This window comes from Patiria miniata, unplaced genomic scaffold (assembly GCF_015706575.1).
Source record: "Patiria miniata isolate m_02_andy unplaced genomic scaffold, ASM1570657v1 HiC_scaffold_7, whole genome shotgun sequence".
NCBI classification, from domain to species: domain Eukaryota; kingdom Metazoa; phylum Echinodermata; class Asteroidea; order Valvatida; family Asterinidae; genus Patiria; species Patiria miniata.
In genome coordinates, this window is record NW_024037074.1 from 41,353,893 (window position 1) to 41,375,296 (window position 21,404).

Genomic DNA, 21,404 nt, shown 5'->3' on the forward strand with positions numbered 1-21,404 from the left:
AACAGTTTAAAAATCATACCTCGGTATTCACATTAAATATATGTCAGGAGAATGCATTTTACACAACTAACGTATCTACTTACCTCACGATACCTCGATGCAATGCCCCCTTGGGATCCACTGTTACGCATAACTGCGTCAGTATATCACAGCACAGCTCCTTTTCTGTGTCCGAGATGGATCCAACGGTTTGCTTCTTCAAAACTGCTCCAAACTTTTCACACACAAAATAATAAAAAGCATAAAAAGATTAAACACAAATTCATAAATACCTCAGACAGTTTAGCTATTCCTATTGGTCGAGAGCCCGTCACGTGGCCGGTCTTAAACGGATGATATGGCTAGACATGGCTAGCTGGTCTTAAACCCTTTTCCAGTGTCACAATAAAATGTGGACTCCTAAAAATCCAGTGCCTCTTATCGTTTCATTAGTTGAACGTTCACAATCCTCACGCAGGCATGCGCAACACTACCAGGGAGTCAGAATTTTGTAGTTCTAAATTCAAAATGCAACGCCCCAGGTGCGTTCTGCGCGACATCGCGCAGAACATGATACGCGCGCGTCAATCTCCATAAAAGGGTTGTTTACATCTGACTCGCCAGCTGAACACTCCATTATTTTGCAAGAGGGATGTTTCAAAAAGCATAAAGTGAATTTGTTGAACAAAATCGGGATGTTTTGAACGAATTATATGATTTTTTTTTACCGAAAAGTTATTTATGAATGGGAATAAATATGTGCTCCGTCGGTATTTATCACTCTGTTTAAGACCACTTAGAGTCTGGGTGCTGATAATTACCCTCGCCTCCGGCTCGGGTAATTATCAGCACCCAGACTCTAAGTGGTCTTAAACAGAGTGATAAAAACCTCCGGAGCACACATTTATTCCCTTACTCAACACAAATATATAAAACACAAGTACCTGATGCCAGACTCGTATTTGAGTCCTACAAAATTCAAGTCTGGTCCGAGTGCTCGGTGAGCAAATTTGAGAGACCAGTGTAATAGTCTGGTACCTAACGCTTTCATCCATTTATTCCCATGATGTACCATTGGGTACATGATTTGATTCGCTTTCTAATTAGCCCTAACCCTGCTCAATCCAACAGGATCCAACTATTTGACATACCCGCTGGTCCTGTTGGATTGAGCAGTAAACCCCTTGTATCTAGACCTGTTGAAATCTGTTGGATTCAGAAGGCAACTGGAAATATTCAGAGTCGGATTCTGTTGGGTAGTGGTAAGTAATGCCAAGTTGGACTCTGTTGGATCCAGCAACAAACAGAAAAATAAGGCAGGCGCAGTTGGATTCTGTTGGATTGAGCATGTCAGTCATGTGATATTTTCAGGTACCCAACAACTTGACAAATTGGGTTGTGTTTGACTGTGTTGGATTGAGCCGCAAACTCATATGAACAACAGTCGGACTCTGTTGGATTTAGCAGGGTAGTCCTGGTAAACTACTAGGGGGTTAGGCCCAAAAAAAAAAATAGTTCTGCTTCCGATTACATGGCATTTGAAAATAGGGTAGGTAGGGAAATAATTTGTTTTTGCCAATTTTTTTTGTGTACGATCATATGGAGGCGTCTGCGTGTTGTCAAGGGTAAAAGGTAGAAATTGATGGTTTTAGGTGTTTTTTCTCATTTTTCCCATAAAAAATTAGGGAAGGGCCTGTCAGAATAGGGTAGGTAGGGAAACCGGAAGCAGAACTTTTTTTTTTTTTTGGCCTTAGGGTTCTAAACGAGGAATTTAGTGGGACCCACTGAGTGTTAGTAGGGCCCACAAAATAGATTCCTGGTCCCGCATAATTTAAGAAATAAGCACAAACTTTGGATTCAGAAACAGTTAAAAAAAAATTAAATTTTAGGACTCCTCATAGAGTTTGAATATCACATTCTTTCCATCTCATGAGACACAATCATGCCCGCTGCATGTGATCATTTACTCATGACTCGTGTTGATTTGTAGCACCTTTTTCAGAGATGTTACTTGTTGCAGGTTTTTGGTTCCAGTTCCACGCAGACATTCTTTCAGTTGATCCCAAGGTAGGCAGGAGATTTGACCACTGCTCAGAAAACCTGTAAATTAAGTTATTAAGAGGTCATTTTGCAAGAAATGAAATGAATATAAAAACCCAGGCAATTGCAAAGCTACGGGACCCTCTGTATTTTAGTACATTTTAGTCCTAAGTTACATTGTTTCATCAATCTTTTATCAGTTGACTTCTGCAACCTTAAGCAGTCTGCTTAAGTTTTAATTTAATATTAATAATAATGACTTTATTTTTGTGATTTTGAACAGAATAATTTTAGCAAAACAATGTGATTTGATATTTTCCTTTTTTTAAGCATGGCAGACAACTTTTTATTAAGCTTGGCGGCAACTTTTGAAGCTTGGCGGGTGCCTCAGAAAGCTTGGCAGGGCACCAGGTTATATTTACAGGTTGGAGAACACTGAGTAATTTGGGAGAAGTCTGCTTTAGCCTTTAGGTTGGCAATGTCATTTTTTAGGAATAAAAAAACATTCTTGATTCTAATTTCATCGAATTTACAGGGGCCCTACACTACACGATCGCCTTTTTAAAGTTCGTTAACTAGCTGTGCCTATGCATCTATTAATTGGTTGCACCAGTTACATGTCAGTGTCAATCTAGTGCGCCAATTAAAGACATTCTCCGTGGTCCGATTTGCGCAGTCAGTAACTGAACGTGTACAAATGTAATATTATGTATTGTCCGAAATTTGGGCAAGCATCACTGCACGCTACAAAAACATCAGAAACATGATAATTTCAAGACAAAACTTTACCGTCAATCGTCTTTTCATATGCTTTATTCATCCTCTGTCTCCAGGTGTGAAAGTTTTACCAGTAATCTTAAGAATACAACGTTACATTTCTAATCATAACGTCTAAGTATTTCACGTGTGAATGAGAATGTACGCTTTTAATCTTATAGTGCGCTATTTAGTGTTTGCATCTACCGGACCGGCCGGATGTATAACTCTATGGATAAGATGGAGTCTTGATACGAATCCTAGCTTACAACAGCCGTCGGATGAAGAAAAAACATGGCCGTTTCCTAAACGCCGGTTTCGTACCCGAGGCCGCCGCTGAAGTTAAGCCGGAGTTTAAGAAAATGCCATAGAAGTTTTGTACAATTCAAATTAAACAAAAAGCCAAAGTCAATTTGCTTGAATTGATAATAAATATTAATAACCATCCATTTATTTGTTGGGGAAAGGAAATGTGAAGTATAATTTGGCAAGAATATTGGATAACAAAAAAATGTTTGTTTCCTTTGGGGGGGGGGGATGAAACCCTTGTGTAAACCCTTGTGGAAATGCCTCTATACTGAATATGCAATCAAGTGGTTGCTATAAATGATTTGAATTAAAATGGTGTTTGCAGGAATATACTGTCACTATTATACATAATTGCCTGTCAAATCTGAATTGATTGGTATTTGAAGAAAACCAAATCAAAACTTAGCAGCACCGATGTCAAAACCCAGCAAAGAACTGGTTGGATGGATATATGATGGTGCAACACACATATACAAAGTTTGAATAAAATCTGTGATTGCACCCCCCCCCCCCCCTTAGGATTAAGACGTTCAAGGGGCTGGTATATAAACTGAAAACGGGTGATTCAAATGCAAAAATGATCTGTACTTTATTTTGAAAACGATTATGAATTCAAGGATATATAAAAGATCATAACATGATAGTATTGACGTGCATTTGTATATATTACATTACACTACTACCTCGTTTTTACCCTGAAAACTAGTAAACTTTAACACACTTTTAGATTCATTTTTTTATCATTTACAATTACATGTTACCTTTGCCTACCCTACTAATGAAAATACTTTCAAAGTACAAATAATGTGAGGACTCGTGCCAATTTTCTGGCAAAAACACTTCCATCTTTGTCATTGTTTAAAAGAAAACACTCAAGTGGCACTTTTGACAGCCTCAGCACTTAAACTTTGGCTTCTTCCAATGGCAACTTTCCTTTTTTTCCTACAAGCTTCTCACCAGCTTTTACCACCAATAATTTTCGCTTATCAACTACTTTCTATTTCCGGTTTTGTTGCAATTGTTTTTATACTGCTGCTATTAAGCCAGGAATTTGATATAAAGATTGTTTTTAACTGAGCAACAGTTAGCACATGAAATAACATATAAAGCACATAAAATAGTGTAAAAACAATAATTGGCTATAGGGCCATCGCAGATTTGTCCTTTGGAAAAATATAGGTAGAATAACAAGCAATTTTTTTAATTTTCAAAATGGCTGCCATTGCTTGTTATTCTACCAATATTTTTTTTCAAAGGACAAATCTGTGATGGCTCTATAGCCAAATATCTTTCTCATGACATACTCCGACTGTGTGCTAAATGCCATGCTTGTATCATCAAAGGCACAATCCCATCACCTATCTGCCATACTAACAACGAGTAAGTGTTAAATTTGTGGTGACATTAGGAGAGTACATCTCTTTCATGAGTTTGTGTGGTTTTGAAAAGAAACAGTCGAAACTCAATGTATGTTCTGCCTGCCTTTGGGAGACTGAGGGATTCACATTGTAGCATGCTGAGCAAATAGACCAATTCATATGAGAGGGTCCATGGCATAAATGTTTCTTAGGAGCAAAGTTTGTGCAACTTTCTACTCTTCTTAAAATGTATGAAAACTATTTGGCATCCCTTTTGGGTTAATTTTATTCAAAAGTGCACTTCTTTAAACAATTAAAATTTTCCATGATTTTGTGGACAAAAGAGGGCGCAGTTGCTGTGATGTCGTTTCAGGAAGACATAATTCAAGTTGAGGGTTTTCTGTTCAAATTGTGAACCCCGAAATATGCTCATTGAAAACATTTGCGGAAAAAGTTTGTTCACTGGCTTACTGCATGCAATGTACTGACACAACAAATCACCAAATAAAAGAGAATTTATGACGGCAAAATCTCAATATTCTGGCAACTTTTGGCGCTGAAATAGCTGTAAAATTGAGGTTTCTGCCTGAAATGCATACTTTTACTCCCAACGCTATTTTTGTGGCAAGGCCACGCCCTGCATTGGGAGGAATAATTCAATGACATGTGATAAACGACCCACCAATCAGACGACTGGGATTTATTGAGATATTGTATAAATCGTTTTGTTGCTTAGTCTCCTGAGGACAAGCAAAGCCTACTGTCCAAGATGTTGAGTTTCCTCAAATTCATCTTAGAACCACACAAGCTCACACCAGAGATTTGCAATCCCAACACGTCACAGCAAATTTTCACTTATTGCTCATCGTGCAAACCTTCAACTTTTATCTACAATTCATGATTGTAGTCTAGCACATATACCAATAACATTTAAAGCTAGCATGAACATAGTATGAATGCAGTATGCTAGTATTAAAAATAAGCAATTGCAGGATCCTATCCCATGCAAATGCATCCACCAGGCATGCACCTCGGAAGTAAAAGACTTTATACGGTGTTTTTTTTATTTTAGAAAAGCATAACAAAAACACAAGGAATTCAGCTGATCCGAGGAAAAGTTGCATACCTGATCAGCGCATCTACACATGACATCCAATACAAAAATAGAAACCATGATTTTTAAAAGCTTTGACTTTTAATAACAAGCAATATTTTAGCAAAGCAAACGCATTTCAGTATTATATAATTCAGCTGAAAATCGAAAAACGTAACTTAAAATGTCAAGCTCCAAAAGCAAATTCTTTAAAACAAAAAAATAAGAAACAAAAGTATGCAAATCTTTATTTCAGTCTAGATGCAGTAGTAACTTGTTTTTCCTATTCAGAACAATACAACCAATCTGCTACTCTGTTCTCAGTGAAATTTTTTTTAACCTTTCTTTTTTGCTCCTTTCTTTTTGCTTTTTTTCCAGTTGATTGACCATACAGTGACATTCTTTCTGAATATAAGATGCTGTACAACCAGATCATTTTAAAAAATAAGGCAAATTATATGCCTTTTTTAAACTAAAAAAATATAATTCAGAAACAACAATAACCTGGTATCTTTTCTCTTTTTAAGCTCTACACCTCAACTCATTGATCAGATTTTAAAAACCTTCACCATTTTCAAGTGTTGTCAAAATTAGTTGAAACGAAATGCCGGCCGTCAATGGCCGTGCCGGACATTTTGGTAATATGGACATTTCTGGCTGCTTTGGTTGCTAAAAATTTAACAGAGCACCTTATCAGTTTCCCCTTGTCATTCATCTGACAATAAAAAAAAACAACTTTTTTAAAAGCAGACTTCTCATATCAAGTGACTTGCAAATTCTAGCTTTGACTACTTAACTACTGGTAGGGTTGAGTCATTTTTAGATGCAGCAATGTTCATTGAAAAGATGACCGATTCTTCAGTCTTTTTTGGCTGGTGTCTTCTTCCGTGGGTCTTGGAAGCACGACAGACGCAGGGAGTCCTTTCCTTGCTTGGCAGTGTACCTTCCAAGAAAGACACAAAGTTAAACGGGGAAGAAATTTTTTAACTTCTTCATAGTCAGACGCCATTGACCCCAGTTTAATAGTTGGCGTGTCTGAAGTGCGGAAGCATAGAATAACCGCTTTGTGACTTGTTTTATATTCTTTTGGAATAAATCAAGTTGACTCTAAACAAAGTAGAATAGGTTTTTTTTCTTCAATGGAGCCCGGGTCGGTCAAACAGCTTGATGTGTTATCCGCAATTTAAACGGGCAGGAAATCCTAAAACTGCAGGAAGAGTTCGCATTACTGGTCTTATTCAAATCTTCAAAAGTAAACCTGAGGTTTATTTGAAAGTTCTCAATACAGAAATTTTGTTAAGGCCGCCGTGTCCGCAACGGACTTCCAGAGGTACGGCTGTGTCTATTATCAGCATGTTCCCACTTATTTGGAACTGGCGAAGACCTAGGCCTAGCTCTAGACACAAGATTGGGACACGGCCTAAAATTCAATATTTTTGCCTTCTTTACTCACTTGGTGTCCTGGGGAATCAGCATGCACTGTCGCTCAGTCAGCTCAATCTTTTTGACCTTCTCTTCTCCAACAGTGATCTCAGACGTCCCTTTCTGCAGTAATAAGGCGTTGAAAACCGGTTACATGGTAACCACTGCACAGCTAATGATGTTAAGAAATTGATAGCCTGAAACAGCAAGAACTATGTGCAGCTACAAGAACAATGAGTACGAGTACAAGGCAATTTTGTTCCACGAGTACAAGTACAAGTACTTTCCACAAGTCGGAGCAAATTTCAATAGGCATATATGCAGAAGCCTCCCAAGCAGTCAAAAGTTGGTTCTTTTCCTGGAGGTACCCCTTAATTTTTTCTTAAATTCTTGTGGGAGAACATATGCAGGAGAACGACTACAAGTACCTTTTCATGAGTATGAGTACAGGCAACTTTTTTTCTTGCGAGTATGAGTACGAGTACATTCTCATGAGTACGAGTGCAAGTACAAAAAAATGTACTCGAGTACAAGTACAAGTACAAGTGCGAGTTCAAGTACATGTACTACAACATCGTATCGTGTAGCGCATTTCACAGGTGAGCTAGGAATGTACATCCCATAACTGAGGATTCTATGCTTACATCCCATAAGTGAGGATTCTGTAGTTACAAGGTTAGCACATAACTGTGCCACTGTGTGAAGAATTGTGTGGTTATAGCCAAGGCATAGAATTGGGTCCAAAGCTAAAAAAGCCACATGTTTAGCAGACACTAACCAATTGCCAGGTCCAGGTCTCAGCCGCTTCACTGCCTCCGACATGATCCCCAGGGCCATACACAGCAACCTAGCAAATAAAACAACAGCAAAATGAACCCTTCTTGTATCACACTTTGAAATTCAAAACAAAACATACATTCATGTGTATTGTTAACGGGGAAGCAAAGATATGGTATGCATTATATTGGAGTGCAGTCAGTATTTCCGGTCAAATCCCCTCCCCATCCCCCTTCCTGATTTGCCCGGTTCCTCTTTCCCCTCTCCCCGGTTCCCCTTGCCCCCCACCCCCTCCTCACTCTGGTTCCACCGGTTCCTCCCCCTCTCTCTCCCCCCCCCCCCCCCCCCAGCATATTTGTTGGGAATTAATCTCCCAGTTGCACTTTTGTCCTGAGAATTTTTGTTCCAGAACATTTACAATCCATATTTCAACGGTCTAGGCCACACTAAATGCACAAAATATTTTAATATTTAATATATTCTACAAGGAAAACTTGCCTTGCCTTTACATATTTCCAACAGTGAATAAAGCCATCAAATATTGAGCCAAAGTGTCAAATATTGAGCCAAAGTGTCAAAACAAGACTGGCGTCACATTCAATGAATATCGCATCAGTGACAATTCACTGAGTGATATCAGGTCCCATGTTAGTTTTAGACTTAGGCTTCGTCCGAATTACTTGCCTACGGCTTGAAATTACACACGGGCCTATGGAGGCAGCCGCAGCCACTTCCCATAGACCTGTGTATAATATCAGCTTAAGCCAAGTATGTTGGATGTGGCCTTAAGCCGCCCTCAGGTCGACCTTGTGGCAAGACAGAACAGTCGGCGACTGACTTTTATGATCAAGCTGCGCCTGGGCTTTGACCGTCGGTTACAAATTAGATGTCGATTTGTTGCGAACTGAGTGCAACTGCGACGATATTGAGACGATCGGCATCAGTCAGTTCTAAAAATAAATCAACAGTCGCAAGAGTAGAACAATTTCAACTTCTACAACGTGTTCCTGACAGGCAGGAATCAATCGCAGTCATGTAGGCAAAAAGCATGCGGCAAAAATGGTAGAATGAACGTGTGTGGCCATGGAAGGTCGTTTTATTGTTAACAACGCGCTTTTAAAAAGTCACATGACTGTCTATGCCGTGGAATCTTCGTTGCGCCATGGGTGACATAAGCACGGTTGCGATTATTTTGTGTCGAGATGCCACGTGTTCCACGACAATCATACAATTTCGCAGTTTTGTGACTTGAGCATTACTTTTCTGCTTGATGCCGATGGTTCCGTCATGGTGCAAGAAAAACGCATGTCAGCCCGAGGCCGGCTTTACACACATGGCGATCCTAGCACACACGCATTTGAACCAACCACTGAGGGGGTACTTGTGCAGTTTTCATAGAAATACTGAAGTTGTAATGGATTCAGCGTTGCAGAACAGGTCACCAAATACAATCGTCACGTGAAAAGCACCACACCTCAAACTGATACTTGTCTCCAAAGAGCTTCTTGAAGCCTTTCTCCTGGATCTCTTCCTGGTGTTTGTCCATCCAACTAAGGAGACTGAACGGTGCTTCCACCTCTGTCTCAGTGTCTATGATCACTGGCGGGTTTTCAGGGATGGTTCCTGGTCAACACACACCAAAAAAACCGGATCAGACCCTTTGGACTTATCCACGGACAAAAACTTCATATTGTGATGGGAAGTTCACTGATCAGCTTACATGTAAAACACCCTTGTTGACTTGGCAGTATAAATGTACATCAATGTGATGTGGTGTACATGTTCAAACATTCAGGGATTACAAATTTTCCCAAATTTTAAGCAAAGTTTTTGAATTGTATTTTAATACGCAATCTGCCTTTAAGTTTTATTTAAAGGTAGAGTAGTCATTTGTCATTTGTTTCGTTTGAAGCAGCAAGAGTGCTCAAAATCGAAAGACGAGTGCTTTACAACTAACCTGATGAAGTTTTAGCTCGGTGAATTGTGTATATTTTGAGCAAACAATATTCTAGGATCCCGATTTTTATTCAAAAATTGCCGAGTCATATTTTAGATTGAGTCCAAAATCAGCATCCGGAACACATTCTCATTCAGCTAATTGTACTGGCTACGCAATGTCACGCACTGAACCGATGAATAATAGCAACCGCGCATGCTCGTGTGTGTCGTGTCAACACTTGCGTGAATTATAAACTAACTACTAACGGAACTTTCCAAAAATGAGTCACTTGACTAATCTTTGGAAATGACCTTTTTTTTTTTATTGTTTTCTTCAAAATGACAGCATGCAGACACAGGGATTTTCAAATTAGTGCCATTACTATCTTTAAACCAAGAAAGCTTTTTTCACCATAATTTTGTCAGTTTCTTTTTGGATAGCTGCAAATCATCTGCTCTTCCTTTAACACAGAATCAAGGATGCTGGTAAACAATTTCACAAAGTATTATAAGTGCCTTAATATTGATCACATCAAGGGATTTAGTCAAGTCCGTCACAAGTCCTCCAGTCCCAATTCAACTCACAAGCTATTCAAATCAGCTTTGGCAAAGGCATTCCTTTGTTATTGTTCATCCACTGATACTTGTGACTGGACTTGTGATTTACTTGTGATTGACTTGTTAGCATTCCTGATCAGATATCAGCAAGATTAATTCATGAACTTTTCAATGACTTTTGAGTCAACCTTATACCTTATACTTTGTACAGAATCAAGTGTGTTTGACAATTCGGGCGATTCACAAAGCAGAGCGCCACCAATAGTTTGCCACGGAGAGTTCATTTTTCCCAGTGGATTGTGGGAGATGGTCGACAAATTCGCAGTGCGGGACATTTGAAATTGTTCATTTTTTCCGGTCAGTAGTTTTGTAAGCATATGATTCGAGTATATGTTTGCCCTTTTCTTTTCTTTGTATCAATATGGTGATTTTTTGTAAGACGGCAGAACGCTATGCCCCTATCTATATTAACATACTAGCTCAAGTTGTCTACTGACACTCATTCAAATGGCCATTTTTTGTCGACCGTAAACTTGAAAAGTTGACTCTCCATGGCAAACTCTTGGTGGCGCACTGCATTGTGAATTGCCCAAATTCCTAACACAATAACAGGCCAAGATCAATGCTCACTGTCTCTCCTAAATATTGAGCTAGCCAGGTCCACGCACCTGGGATAGGTTTTCCTGTTTTGTACTGCTCTGAGGCAAAGAACTCCTTGATAATTGGGCCAAGCTGAGTGCCAAGGTCCACACACTGAAACCAGACTTCAAACAGGGACTCCGTGGTGCCGTCAATGTAATACCTGACACACACACAAAAATAGGGCTGATTTCATTGGTCAAACTGTCAAGAGATGGAACCCAGGTAAGCTATTCCACTATCTAAAGTATTCTTTTATACCTCACTGGTTCATGCGCACAGTTCATCATTTCATGCGCACAGTTCATCATTTATAAATACACATACATGTTCATTAGGCCAAAAAAAAAAAAGGCTCCGGTTTCCAGTGTGCACGTGCGTCGCCATAGCCATGCGCATCGGCAAAATCAAAAAGGTTTTTTTTTCAATGTAAGATGATGTCTCAAAACCGCCAAACTCACTGGTTCAACTGGAATCCTGCTGCTGCACAATTTTAATGTGTTTTCAGATGGGGTTACGATCGAGTATAAGCTTTATGTGGCCTTTCTGGGCTACCATATATTTTGCACAGAATAGTCGGGCACCATTTGCAGATGGTGTTGTATTTTTAAGATTGTGTGTGTGGAAGCCAGACGTGTGTGTGAAAGCTGACGTTACCGTTTTTTGTGATTTTTGTCTTGACTATCCAAATTTCCCGAAGAATGTTCGTGTCGGTCGAGATCGTAAGTGGGTGCAGAATTCTCAAGCCTTATGGCCTTGAATGGAATGCTGGTGTTTTTCCCCAAATTATGAAAAAAACGCTGTTCCAGCTATAACCAGAAAACTGGCTTCCCTGTGATATATGAGGCACTATGGATTATAGGGGTTGACAAGATACCAAGTGCGCAGATACAGTGTCAACAAAAAATTAATGTTACCTCAGGCCGTCCTTTTCGTCTTCGCTGCGTTCTCGTTCCAGCACCAGACCAATGGTGTTTTCTTGCCTCTGAGGGGAGTGTGGAATGCGGGCCGGCAACAGGAAACACTGCAGTAAGCAAGAAACAGTGAAATAACAGCTTTTTTATTTTCTTGCTTTATTTTGTAAATCTCTGTGCAAATCTTTTTGAAATATCTTCTTCTTTTCCTTTCTTTTTTGAATCATAGCCTTCCCAAATCCTCCAAAATCCTCTTTGCCAAATTGAGGATTTTGCAGGATTGAGGCTATATGGCAAAAATGTGTGGCTGATTTTGGAGAATGCACTGTGTCAAGGTCTTGGGTCGGACCTTGTGTTGTTTATGCTCAGCCGTGCATAAATTTAGGCCTATTTTACACTTAAATCCTCCGCACTGCTTCAGGATGTCACTGGCTCTGCCTAAACATACATGTATTGACACTGATTGCTAGAAGATTTTGCAGGATTGAGGCAGTGTTCACCCCTCAAGGACAATATTCAAGAAATAACAGAGCATTTTGCAGGATTGAGACTGTATGCAATTTTTACATGGAGGCAGTTGGAGGATTTTGCAGGATGGAGGTTGCATCCTAGCAAAAAGGCCTAGGGAGTTAGAGTTTATGCCAATTTTAAAGTGGGAAACTCAAGTGGGAAACATTATAAATAAGCTACTCTAATGAATCTAGACAAAGACATTACTTCATCATTGTTTATCCTGTTGCCTTACTTATGACTTGACTTGTGACGAACGAGAGTAGGTAACTCAGCAAAAAGGTACAAAAATACACCAACGTCGTCAATTATGGTGAGCAAAACCTCAACAACTCATCATCAGAAACAGCACCAGAGTTTCCCCTTCCCATTTAATTGCGAGGTGGCCCACCCCTCTGGTTTTAGCTGCGACCCTGGGCTGTTTTCGCCGTACATACGTCCGAAAGATGATTGCAATAAAAGGTAATAAATACCAAAAAAATCATTGTATTGTGTGTAAAGCATGGATTTTTGTCATTTTGTACTCGTTTCTTTAACAAAGTCACCAGTTTTTCAACTTCGGAAAAAAATAACTTCATCGGATATTTTTGATACGAATTCATCCAGTGTTCATGTGAACGTATATCTTGCAAGCATGTATAAGTAAGCTATAATGTGAAAGTGAGGGCGCACTTTCAGGTCTGCCACTGATTGGGGTGCCACCACATACTCCCCAAAACCCAGGGGAAATCCTGAACAACACAAATGATGCGTAAAGGAAATAAAGTCATTCTTACCACTCATAACGCAAAAAATTGAGAGTGCCCTTGTAAAATAGTACACTCACCTCTCCTTCCTTGATGTGAATGTCTTTGTGTTTTCCTTTTTCTACAATCTTTAGGCACATGTCTCCCTTCTCCATGTAGAAAAACTGTAAATGAAAATGTAAAAAATAATGTAAAGGCCATTTAAATTCTCATGCAAATATTTGTTTTACTTTAAAAACATATGAAAATGCTTTAGACATTAACAATAACCTCATTGATAACACCAATAAATGATCACATTTGTTTACAAAAACATTCCTTTAAAATGTCATCAAATATCTTGATAAACACACATTTGTTAGGTTTGTCTCACAATTGCTCACTCAGTTCAATGGAATTGATTGGAGATCTCAAACTACACGTATGGAGCATACATCATTGCTGTCCAATACATAATCATGAGAATGATGAAGAATTGCAGATATAGATATCCAATTTCATTGCAAAGCCAAACAAAGTCCTGTTTTTAAATTAAGCCATCTTTCAATTAAATGTTATTTTACATGAAAACCCACTCAAAACTCATCAGGTTTGTGTAGATCACAGAAAATATTATCGCAACACTTCAAAGCATGAGTTATTTTTGAGGTAATTCTGAATCATAAGTGTGCAGTAGCTTAAAGCTGCTTAAAGGGCCCATGTCATAGTGGTTTTTTTTAATGCAATCCTTGAAATACTTCCGTGTCCCATTTTACTTTATTTTTCATATTCGTTTTCAAAGGGGTTTTTGTTGCCTTTTGGGTTTTTTATGCTAATGCCAATTTCCATATTCATGAGCAACACTGTCATTCAATGCAGAATTTCTTTCCTGATTCATTGTTGTCCTTGAAAGTTCATCTTTTGTTGAAAGCGGTCCTTGATCATGAGCTTGTGTGCTTAGTCTATGGGAGAGTGTTACATTATAGGGACAAAGGGAACGACAATGCCTTGTCCTTGAGAATTATGTAAAGTACAACTGTTGTCAGGACGAGCATGAAACATTTTCTATTTTTCAAAGAGTGCACTTTACAAATATCTTGGATGTCTCATAGTCTTAGTACATTTCAGAAGAATGAATATTTGCACACAATTCATGTCATAGACCGTGTAAGTGCCCACGATGAGAGTACTGTACTGTGCCAGAGTTGTAACGAGTCACTGTTTTTTGTGACTCGAGTCGAGTCGAGTCATTTTAAAGAAATGACTCGAGTCGAGTCGAGTCATTAGGTCAACAAGGTCGAGTCGAGTCGAGTCGAGTCACAGTGTGTGGTCGAGTCGAGTCGAGTCGAGTCAAGTATTTAGCTCGAGTCAATTCGAGTCACAAATATTTGAACACCATATAATAAATCACAATGAAAAGCAACAAACACAAGAGAGAAAGAATTCAGGGGTTTTCCTTAGCGGTCGCCCGCTCGCCAAATGCGAGTGAAAACAGCGGCGGGCGAGTCAAAACCCTCCTCTCAGAAGTCCGACGGGCGAGTCAAAAAACTGTTAAAAAAAATAAAAATAACGAAGTTTTCCCTACAGTATTTTTCAATCAATCAAAATAAAAAGTTAAGGGTGATACAACACATGAATACTTTTGCCACGCCGACCGAAATAAAAACATCGGTAGTTCGAATTCGTATCACTCCATGTATATTCGCAGTGCGCTGTGCATTGAAATCCCAACGACGAACATGAGGCGAATCAACGTGTATTTGCCATTACACATTGTGCACACATGCAGCGCACGTGATTTACTTGTCTGCATTCCACACGGTACGGATATACGTTAACATCGTATTCGTATCATACAACGTGGTGAGGAGAAAACTTTCATGACAGTTTCACCATGGAGCTATAACTCCATGGTTTCACTGCCAAAACTTGTGCCCGAACGGATTCTTGGGATGATTTCTTGAACACTATCAAACAAATGTACCGAAAAGATGAGGACAATATGAGATTCGAGGGGCCTATTTTGAATGTAAAGACTAGTGAATGTAAAGTGGACCGTGCTCCGGAAAACGTTATGGATTGACGTGACCAGCGTAAGTTCGTGGGTCGCCCGCCCGCAGCGCTTCTTGGCTAGGCACGCTGATTGCACCATTCTTCGCTAGAAATGCATGGCGCGCGCGAGAGATTTTTTTTGAAAATACTGGCCTTCTCACTCATTTTCAAACAAGTTAAAACAGTTCAGTTACTAACTTGGTAAACTCCTATTAATACCACGAATGTGTGCAATGTTTTCTTGTTCCTCAAGATAACGCTTTTTTAGTTTGTGTTTTATCAAAACATGTCGGAAATAGAACACCTAAAGCCTTAAGTTCGGAACGAAGCACACTGCATAAATTTTGATTATAACTTCTCCCCCTTTTTGATTCCTCTTAATTAAAGCCTTGCTCTATGTTAAAGCATGGACGATTAAAGAAACATTGACATCACTTAAAAAGGAACTACATGCAATATTATGTACATGATTAAGATAATTGCCGATTGTATTCATATTGCAAAATTTATTATCAAAAATGTTATCAAAAAAGCTTATGGTGATTTGATTGAAAGTTACTATTAAGACATGTGGGCTAGTGAAAAAGGTTGCGGGCCAGTGAAAACTCTGGTTTACTGGCCAGGCCGGCCAGTAAAGGAAAAAGTTAAGGAAAACCCCTGAAGAATACAAGGCACCAGTCTATTACGAAAATCCAAATTAGACATAAGTTTCCATTGCTAGCTCACGTCACAGATAAGAAGATGTGAAACTTCGGTCTTATAACTGGTTTGGCTTTGGGTATAGATGTTGCTGATCGCTGACAACGTCAAAACCTAATTACATTATACAAAAGTGTTTCTGATTATTTAAAGGTGGTCCCGTCCGTATCCATTTTTTTGTGTGAAATCGGGACATAAATTTAGCCAACGTTCCACCAAGAGCTTTATAAGAAATCGCCCGAAACCAATGATGAAACCACGGATTGAGAAATGCGTTTTAAGTCTGGTTCCGGGTTTAGCATTAAATGCTATAGAACCACAAGGTGGGAGTCCGAGACACGGTGTATGTTTGTTGTATTATTATGGAGGAAGGAAAACAGACGGCCGCTGTATATGAACGTACATTATTCGCGAACATAACGTGACGTGAACAAAAACTGGCAACGCAAACGGCGCGGCGTAAGTCATTGCAAATATTTTTCGCAAGTAAGTTTTACTTTTATTTTTGGGACTCGAGTCTTATTAGCCTTCCTCGAGTCGAGTCGAGTCATTCTGATGAGGGACTCGAGTCGAGTCGAGTCATTTGCTCGCAGTGACTCGAGTCGAGTCGAGTCATTTACCCGTCGGGACTCGAGTCGAGTCGAGTCACCAAAAAATGTGACTCGAGTCGGACTCGAGTCGAGTCATTGACTCGAGTCATTACAACTCTGTACTGTGCACTGTGCACTGAAGGGTTTTGAAGCTACTTTTTAACCAAGCTACATGTACATGTGCCTCTGGTACAAAATGGGATTAATTACACAAACCATTCTGCGCACTATAGTGCTACATGTATCTTCACTCACCTTTACAGTACTGTGCGTTTCAACAGCTGCAACTCATGATTTCAATTTCATACTGCATATTTTATTATGTGGCGGTGTACGAAAATAAAATAAACACTGATGATTGAAAAGGATTACCATGTGTACACTTCTTACCCACAAAAATTAATCAAATTTTGTGCTTCACAGTCGGTTAGAAGAGAATGCATAATTGAGAAATTTTCAATCAATATAAATATTTACCTCCTCCCCTTCTTCAATATGGTAATCCTTACGTTGGTTTGGTCCCCCGACAAAGAATGACTTCATCTGGCCTGCATTATGCCTACAATAGAAAAAATATACCATCAGTGACACCTGGCAAAAGAAGACAATACCGATATAATATTTTTTGTATACATTTGAAACATTCTATCTTTGATTGCAGCGAAAAGTAAGCCATGTATAGCTTATGACAAAAAAATCTGCCTGTTTCCCTAGCACGGCACTATCATCTCACCTATCCATTAAAAAAATCCGAGCCAGAACCAGCTGTTGGAAAATTAATTGAAAAATGTGCGCGTTTATAATTGCATGTTAAACGTAAACGGTGTCACCTTTTGAAGTTCATGCTCAATTGCTCCTCAATCATGTGGTATTGTCGATGTGCAATGCCGGTACATGTTATTCCACTACAAAAGCCGCTTTCAAATGGGTGTCCATTTCCAGTGAAACTATAGAGATCGTATTCAACAATTCACACGATTGAATTCTCATTCATGGAGCCAGTTCTCGGCTCTGGGGTTTGTGCACAGAGAAAGGGTAATTCGTTCTGGGACCGATTCTTTTAGAGCCGGATCCGAGCGAAAGGATTGGTCTCACTGTTCCGGTTCCCATGCTGGAACCGGGTAGATCCGGGTACCCGTTGGCACCACCCAACAAGATTTCTACCCAGGTAGGGACTTTCACCCGTGGTACTGACCAGGATTGATATGAAGCACTTGACGCATACAGAAGCTGGTTTGGATTCTTGCTAAAAACTTGTGAAAGGGGTTCCCCAAAATCTTAGCGTTAGACCCGGGTCCAACACAGCTATGTTGGGTAAGATGCTTTTAGGAAGTTCACATCTAGGGACAATGGACTCTTTATAAAGATGTTTTGCAAGCTGTTAACCAAAAAATTTGAGGAAGATTCTTCAGAAATTGAAATTAAATTATTTTTTTGGAAAAAAAATAAGCTTTTTTATGTGACGTACGTAATACAAATGAGTATGGCTCAATACAGTGTTGCGAGAAGGCAAAGACCACATTATGATTCGTAAGTTGGTCTTTCCATGCAAAATTAGCATAAATTTAATTACAAAATGTCACACACGTGACCACAGAACAATTCCTATTTCAAAGCAAACGGTGTACACTGTACAAAGTGTACATATTTCATATATGCATTACTGTAAATCACAAAAGACTTGTCTTAATCCAAATTTAGTATGGGTGTTTTGTGTCCTTAGCTAAAACTTTGAATTTCTGATATGGGCCTGACAACATATTTACGTCTGATGTCACACACGTCATCAAACTTTGATGACCACACCTAATATTTTGACAGAATTTGTGAAAGTAGAAACTACACCCCGAGGTAGGGAGTAAAAGGTGGTACTACCCTGATGAATCTGTGAAAGTAATGTCAGATGTAGTTAACAAGGGGTAAAGCTTCAAAAATCAGACGAGCCCAATTTTATGTCACACACATGTCCGAAGAATGGCCCCTGAAAATCTAGGGTCATGCAAAAGTTCTGCCAGAAACAAATATCAAAACTGAAGCATTTCCATTACTTCCTTTTACTCATTGTACCAGTACATAATAAATGACCTATATTTGTTCAGCTCCATCAATTACACCAGCAAACCTGCACCGATTGCCCCCAGGCTATCTGGCTATTTTAAGGCCTCCACATTGAAGTAAAAAATCATGCATGACCAGCGCCAATTGAAAGTAAGCCGGTAAAGTTATTGGCATACAGAATTGAGAGCGTTTACAGAATTTTGATATTAAACTGGCATCAGATCAATCTCATTGAACTGAAACATAGGTTCCCTACAGGTATTCTCCTGGAGACAACCAAAGCATGATTGGAACGTCGAGTTTCACAAGCAACCGGTTCTTTTCAGAACCACACACCTTCTCAAAAGAAATTCTTCCACATTCCATTCTTTACCGCAAAAACCCGCAAAGTTTCTAATCTTATGTCCAGATGTAGCCCCGACACCAATAATGAAATTGCTCTGATAATCAGGACATTGGGCTTGTGCAAAATCACCTACTGAAATTACTTTAACCCTAACTCCCTAGGCCTTTTTGCTAGGATGTAGCCTCAATCCTGCAAAATCCTCCAATTGGCCTCATGGAAAAATAGCATATAGCCTCAATCCTGCAAATTGCTCCGTTATTTCTTGAATATGGTCCATGGAGGTATGACCACTGCCTGAACCCTGCAAAATCCTCTGGCTATGTCTGTCAATAGGCTGAGGCAGAGGCAATGACATCCTGGAGCAGTGCGGAGGATGTCAAGTATAATCAAGGACTAAATTTATGCACAGCTGAGCATAAACAACACAAGGTCCGGCCCAAGACCTTGACACAGTGCGTACTCCGAAATCAGCAACCCACTTTTGCCATGTAACCTCAATCCTGCAAATTCCTCCAATTTGCAAAAAGGATTTTGGAGGATTCAGGGCGGTTAGGGTTAAAAGTTATTAGATTTCAAGGATATTTCTTATATCCTCTCTGAGTAAATCCCCGTTTGCCATTTTCCAGGTCTGCATATCGTCAGTGAGCCCTTGTGTATGGCATATTTTATGGCTAAAAAAAAGAAAAAGGAGGCGGCCTCCAAAAAGGCAGGGGGGGGGATGCTTAACATGTTTTTTTATTTGGCCTAAGTTTCAGGTGCAAAATAATGTCACTTCTTCTTCTTCTAAAGAGCGAGTAAAGTTGGTGTGAATTTTGCATGTTTTCTGCACTCAAGCCTTTAGGTCCCAGTCTTGATGCGTAACAACATCAACATGATCAACCAGTAACAACTCACATCATTTTGTTGCACACTCAGAACTTGAAGAAAAGTCTGAGAAAAAAATGTTGCAACCTGACGCCACTTTTTTCTTCATATATCATCTCAATGAATTGAAGGTCAGTCATTGCAAAAATGATGATAAGACAGTGGCGTCACTGCCATATTTTTTCCAAAGTCTCCTATAATTTAAAAACTAAATTGAATTACGAAATATGAGGACCATGTCTTTACGTCAATCATGAACGCTTTAGAGAATTTTGTTGGCTGAAGAGAGAGTAAAGTTGGTGTGAATTTTTGCATGTTTTCTGCACTCAAGCCTTTAGGGCCCAGTCTGGATTCACCCTAGCTCTACTGAGTGGAGCGTTGAACTACGGTCACCCTCCGTACTAACGCTCCACCGATTTGCCATACTTTGGTGACGGATTCACGGTAGCGAATTGTACATAGCCACGCGAGGACAAAAGACCCCCAAAAAAACGGTAAAGAGAATACAAAAGAGAGAGACGGCTACCCTGGATAGATATACACATTCATGACATTCCAGCCCCTTATAAATAATTGTTCCCAAACAGCGACAATTTTGAAAAAAACAGCAAAATAGTCTGAAAACTCACCGCTCTATGTGTTTGCCATGTTGCTCAGTCCCTTGCACTGAGTTGACGAATGAGGGCGCTTGACGTGACGTGGTACTGTCGTCGTCGCTCGATCGAAGAAAAACAAGTCACGCTTTATTAACGACTGTTTCGTGTAATAATACGTGGCTCCGATCCGTGCCGTACTATGGTATGTGCTTTGAATACGGCGTTTGAATATAGCACGTATCATTACACGAAACAATCGTTGATAAAGCGCGACTTGTTTTTCTTCGATCGAGCGACGACGGTCACGTCACATCAAGCATTTAGCACCCTCATTCGTCAACTCGGTGCAGGGGACTGAGCAACACGGCAAACACATTGAGCATGTTGAGCGGTGAGTTTTCAGACTATTTTGATGCAGTCAGATGCTTTATTATACACAGGTCATAGGCCACTTCCTTCACAAGATTCTGTGAAGCTCATCAGCGTATTCCCAGCGCCCTGTTCAGGGCGGGGGGGGGGGGGGGGGTACGAGCGAAGATTCACCCATGCGTAACAACATCAACATGATCAACTGGATCTCTAACGACTCACATCATTTTGTTGCACACAGGGGGGAGAAACCACTTCTTGTTTTCCTCCAACCACTCATCCACATGATCGACCTGTACCTCTGGGGCGGGCATGATGTGTCTCACGGGGTTACTCGAGTTATTGGTTGTTGAACATCAAGCAATTGGCATCGGATTTGCCTGTTTTTAGACACGAAAAGCGCGCTATACTTCACCAAAACAATCGGTGCCTGAGTTTATTTAGACTGGTTAGCAGTCCCTGGCGCATGGCCTGGCCGGTGTCGCAAATTTCCGTGCCGCCGTTTTTGTGATAACTGTAGAGGGCGCACGTACACTTTTTTCCGTTGTCGTAAAAGTTGGTACCTTGATCCTGTCGTAACTTTTTTTTTTTAAAGGGGCTTGCGGTCGCTGCCGAAGTTAATTGAACGAGATGGGTAGTAAAAAAATAACCGTCTGATATGTTCTACACAAACCCCCGGTGTAGGGGATTTTGCATAGACATTTTCAGATAGGGGCCTACCTACTTTTACGACAATGTGTTAGTAATGTTGACTGAATGCTCAGAAAAATGTCGAGTTTGTTATTTGTTTGTGACCCCCGAAAGTCTTTCGA

General features: G+C 39.9%; 2 protein-coding genes across 3 annotated transcripts in view; both read right to left on the reverse strand.

Moving 5' to 3' along the window:
* LOC119745403 (thyroid adenoma-associated protein homolog) overlaps positions 1-3,069 on the reverse strand; it is a 42,587-nt gene extending 39,518 nt beyond the window's left edge. The window contains 3 exon segments of the mRNA XM_038221725.1: positions 84-214; positions 1,973-2,079; positions 2,809-3,069. Coding sequence (XP_038077653.1) covers positions 84-214; positions 1,973-2,079; positions 2,809-2,839 — 269 coding nt within the window. The 5' untranslated portion in view covers positions 2,840-3,069.
* A 2,549-nt stretch (positions 3,070-5,618) lies between these two features.
* Positions 5,619-21,052, reverse strand: LOC119745971 (3-hydroxyanthranilate 3,4-dioxygenase-like). 2 transcript variants are annotated; one of them, XM_038222696.1, is made up of 9 exons: positions 20,815-21,052; positions 16,837-16,918; positions 13,120-13,203; positions 11,787-11,893; positions 10,899-11,032; positions 9,209-9,357; positions 7,736-7,804; positions 6,989-7,080; positions 5,619-6,478 (listed from the first exon to the last, which is right to left on the reverse strand). In XM_038222696.1, exons 1-9 carry the CDS (start codon positions 20,904-20,906, stop codon positions 6,394-6,396), a joined length of 894 nt encoding a protein of 297 aa, XP_038078624.1. In that variant the 5' UTR covers positions 20,907-21,052; the 3' UTR covers positions 5,619-6,393. The 2 variants fall into 2 exon arrangements, with proteins under 2 accessions (XP_038078624.1, XP_038078626.1); XM_038222698.1 differs by lacking the exon at positions 20,815-21,052 and adding an exon at positions 19,658-19,668.
* Between the last annotated feature and the right edge of the window lie 352 nt (positions 21,053-21,404).

Bases quoted from the DNA above. Each gene is read 5' to 3' on its own strand.
- LOC119745971 (XM_038222696.1), bottom strand. From the start codon at position 20,906: ATGCCCGCCCCAGAGGTACAGGTCGATCATGTGGATGAGTGGTTGGAG. The intron at 16,919-20,814 runs GTGAGTCGTTAG...TTTCTATTGTAG, and splicing joins CCTGTGTGCAACAAAATGAT to GCATAATGCAGGCCAGATGA. The intron at 13,204-16,836 runs GTAAATATTTAT...TTTCATTTACAG, and splicing joins ATATTGAAGAAGGGGAGGAG to TTTTTCTACATGGAGAAGGG.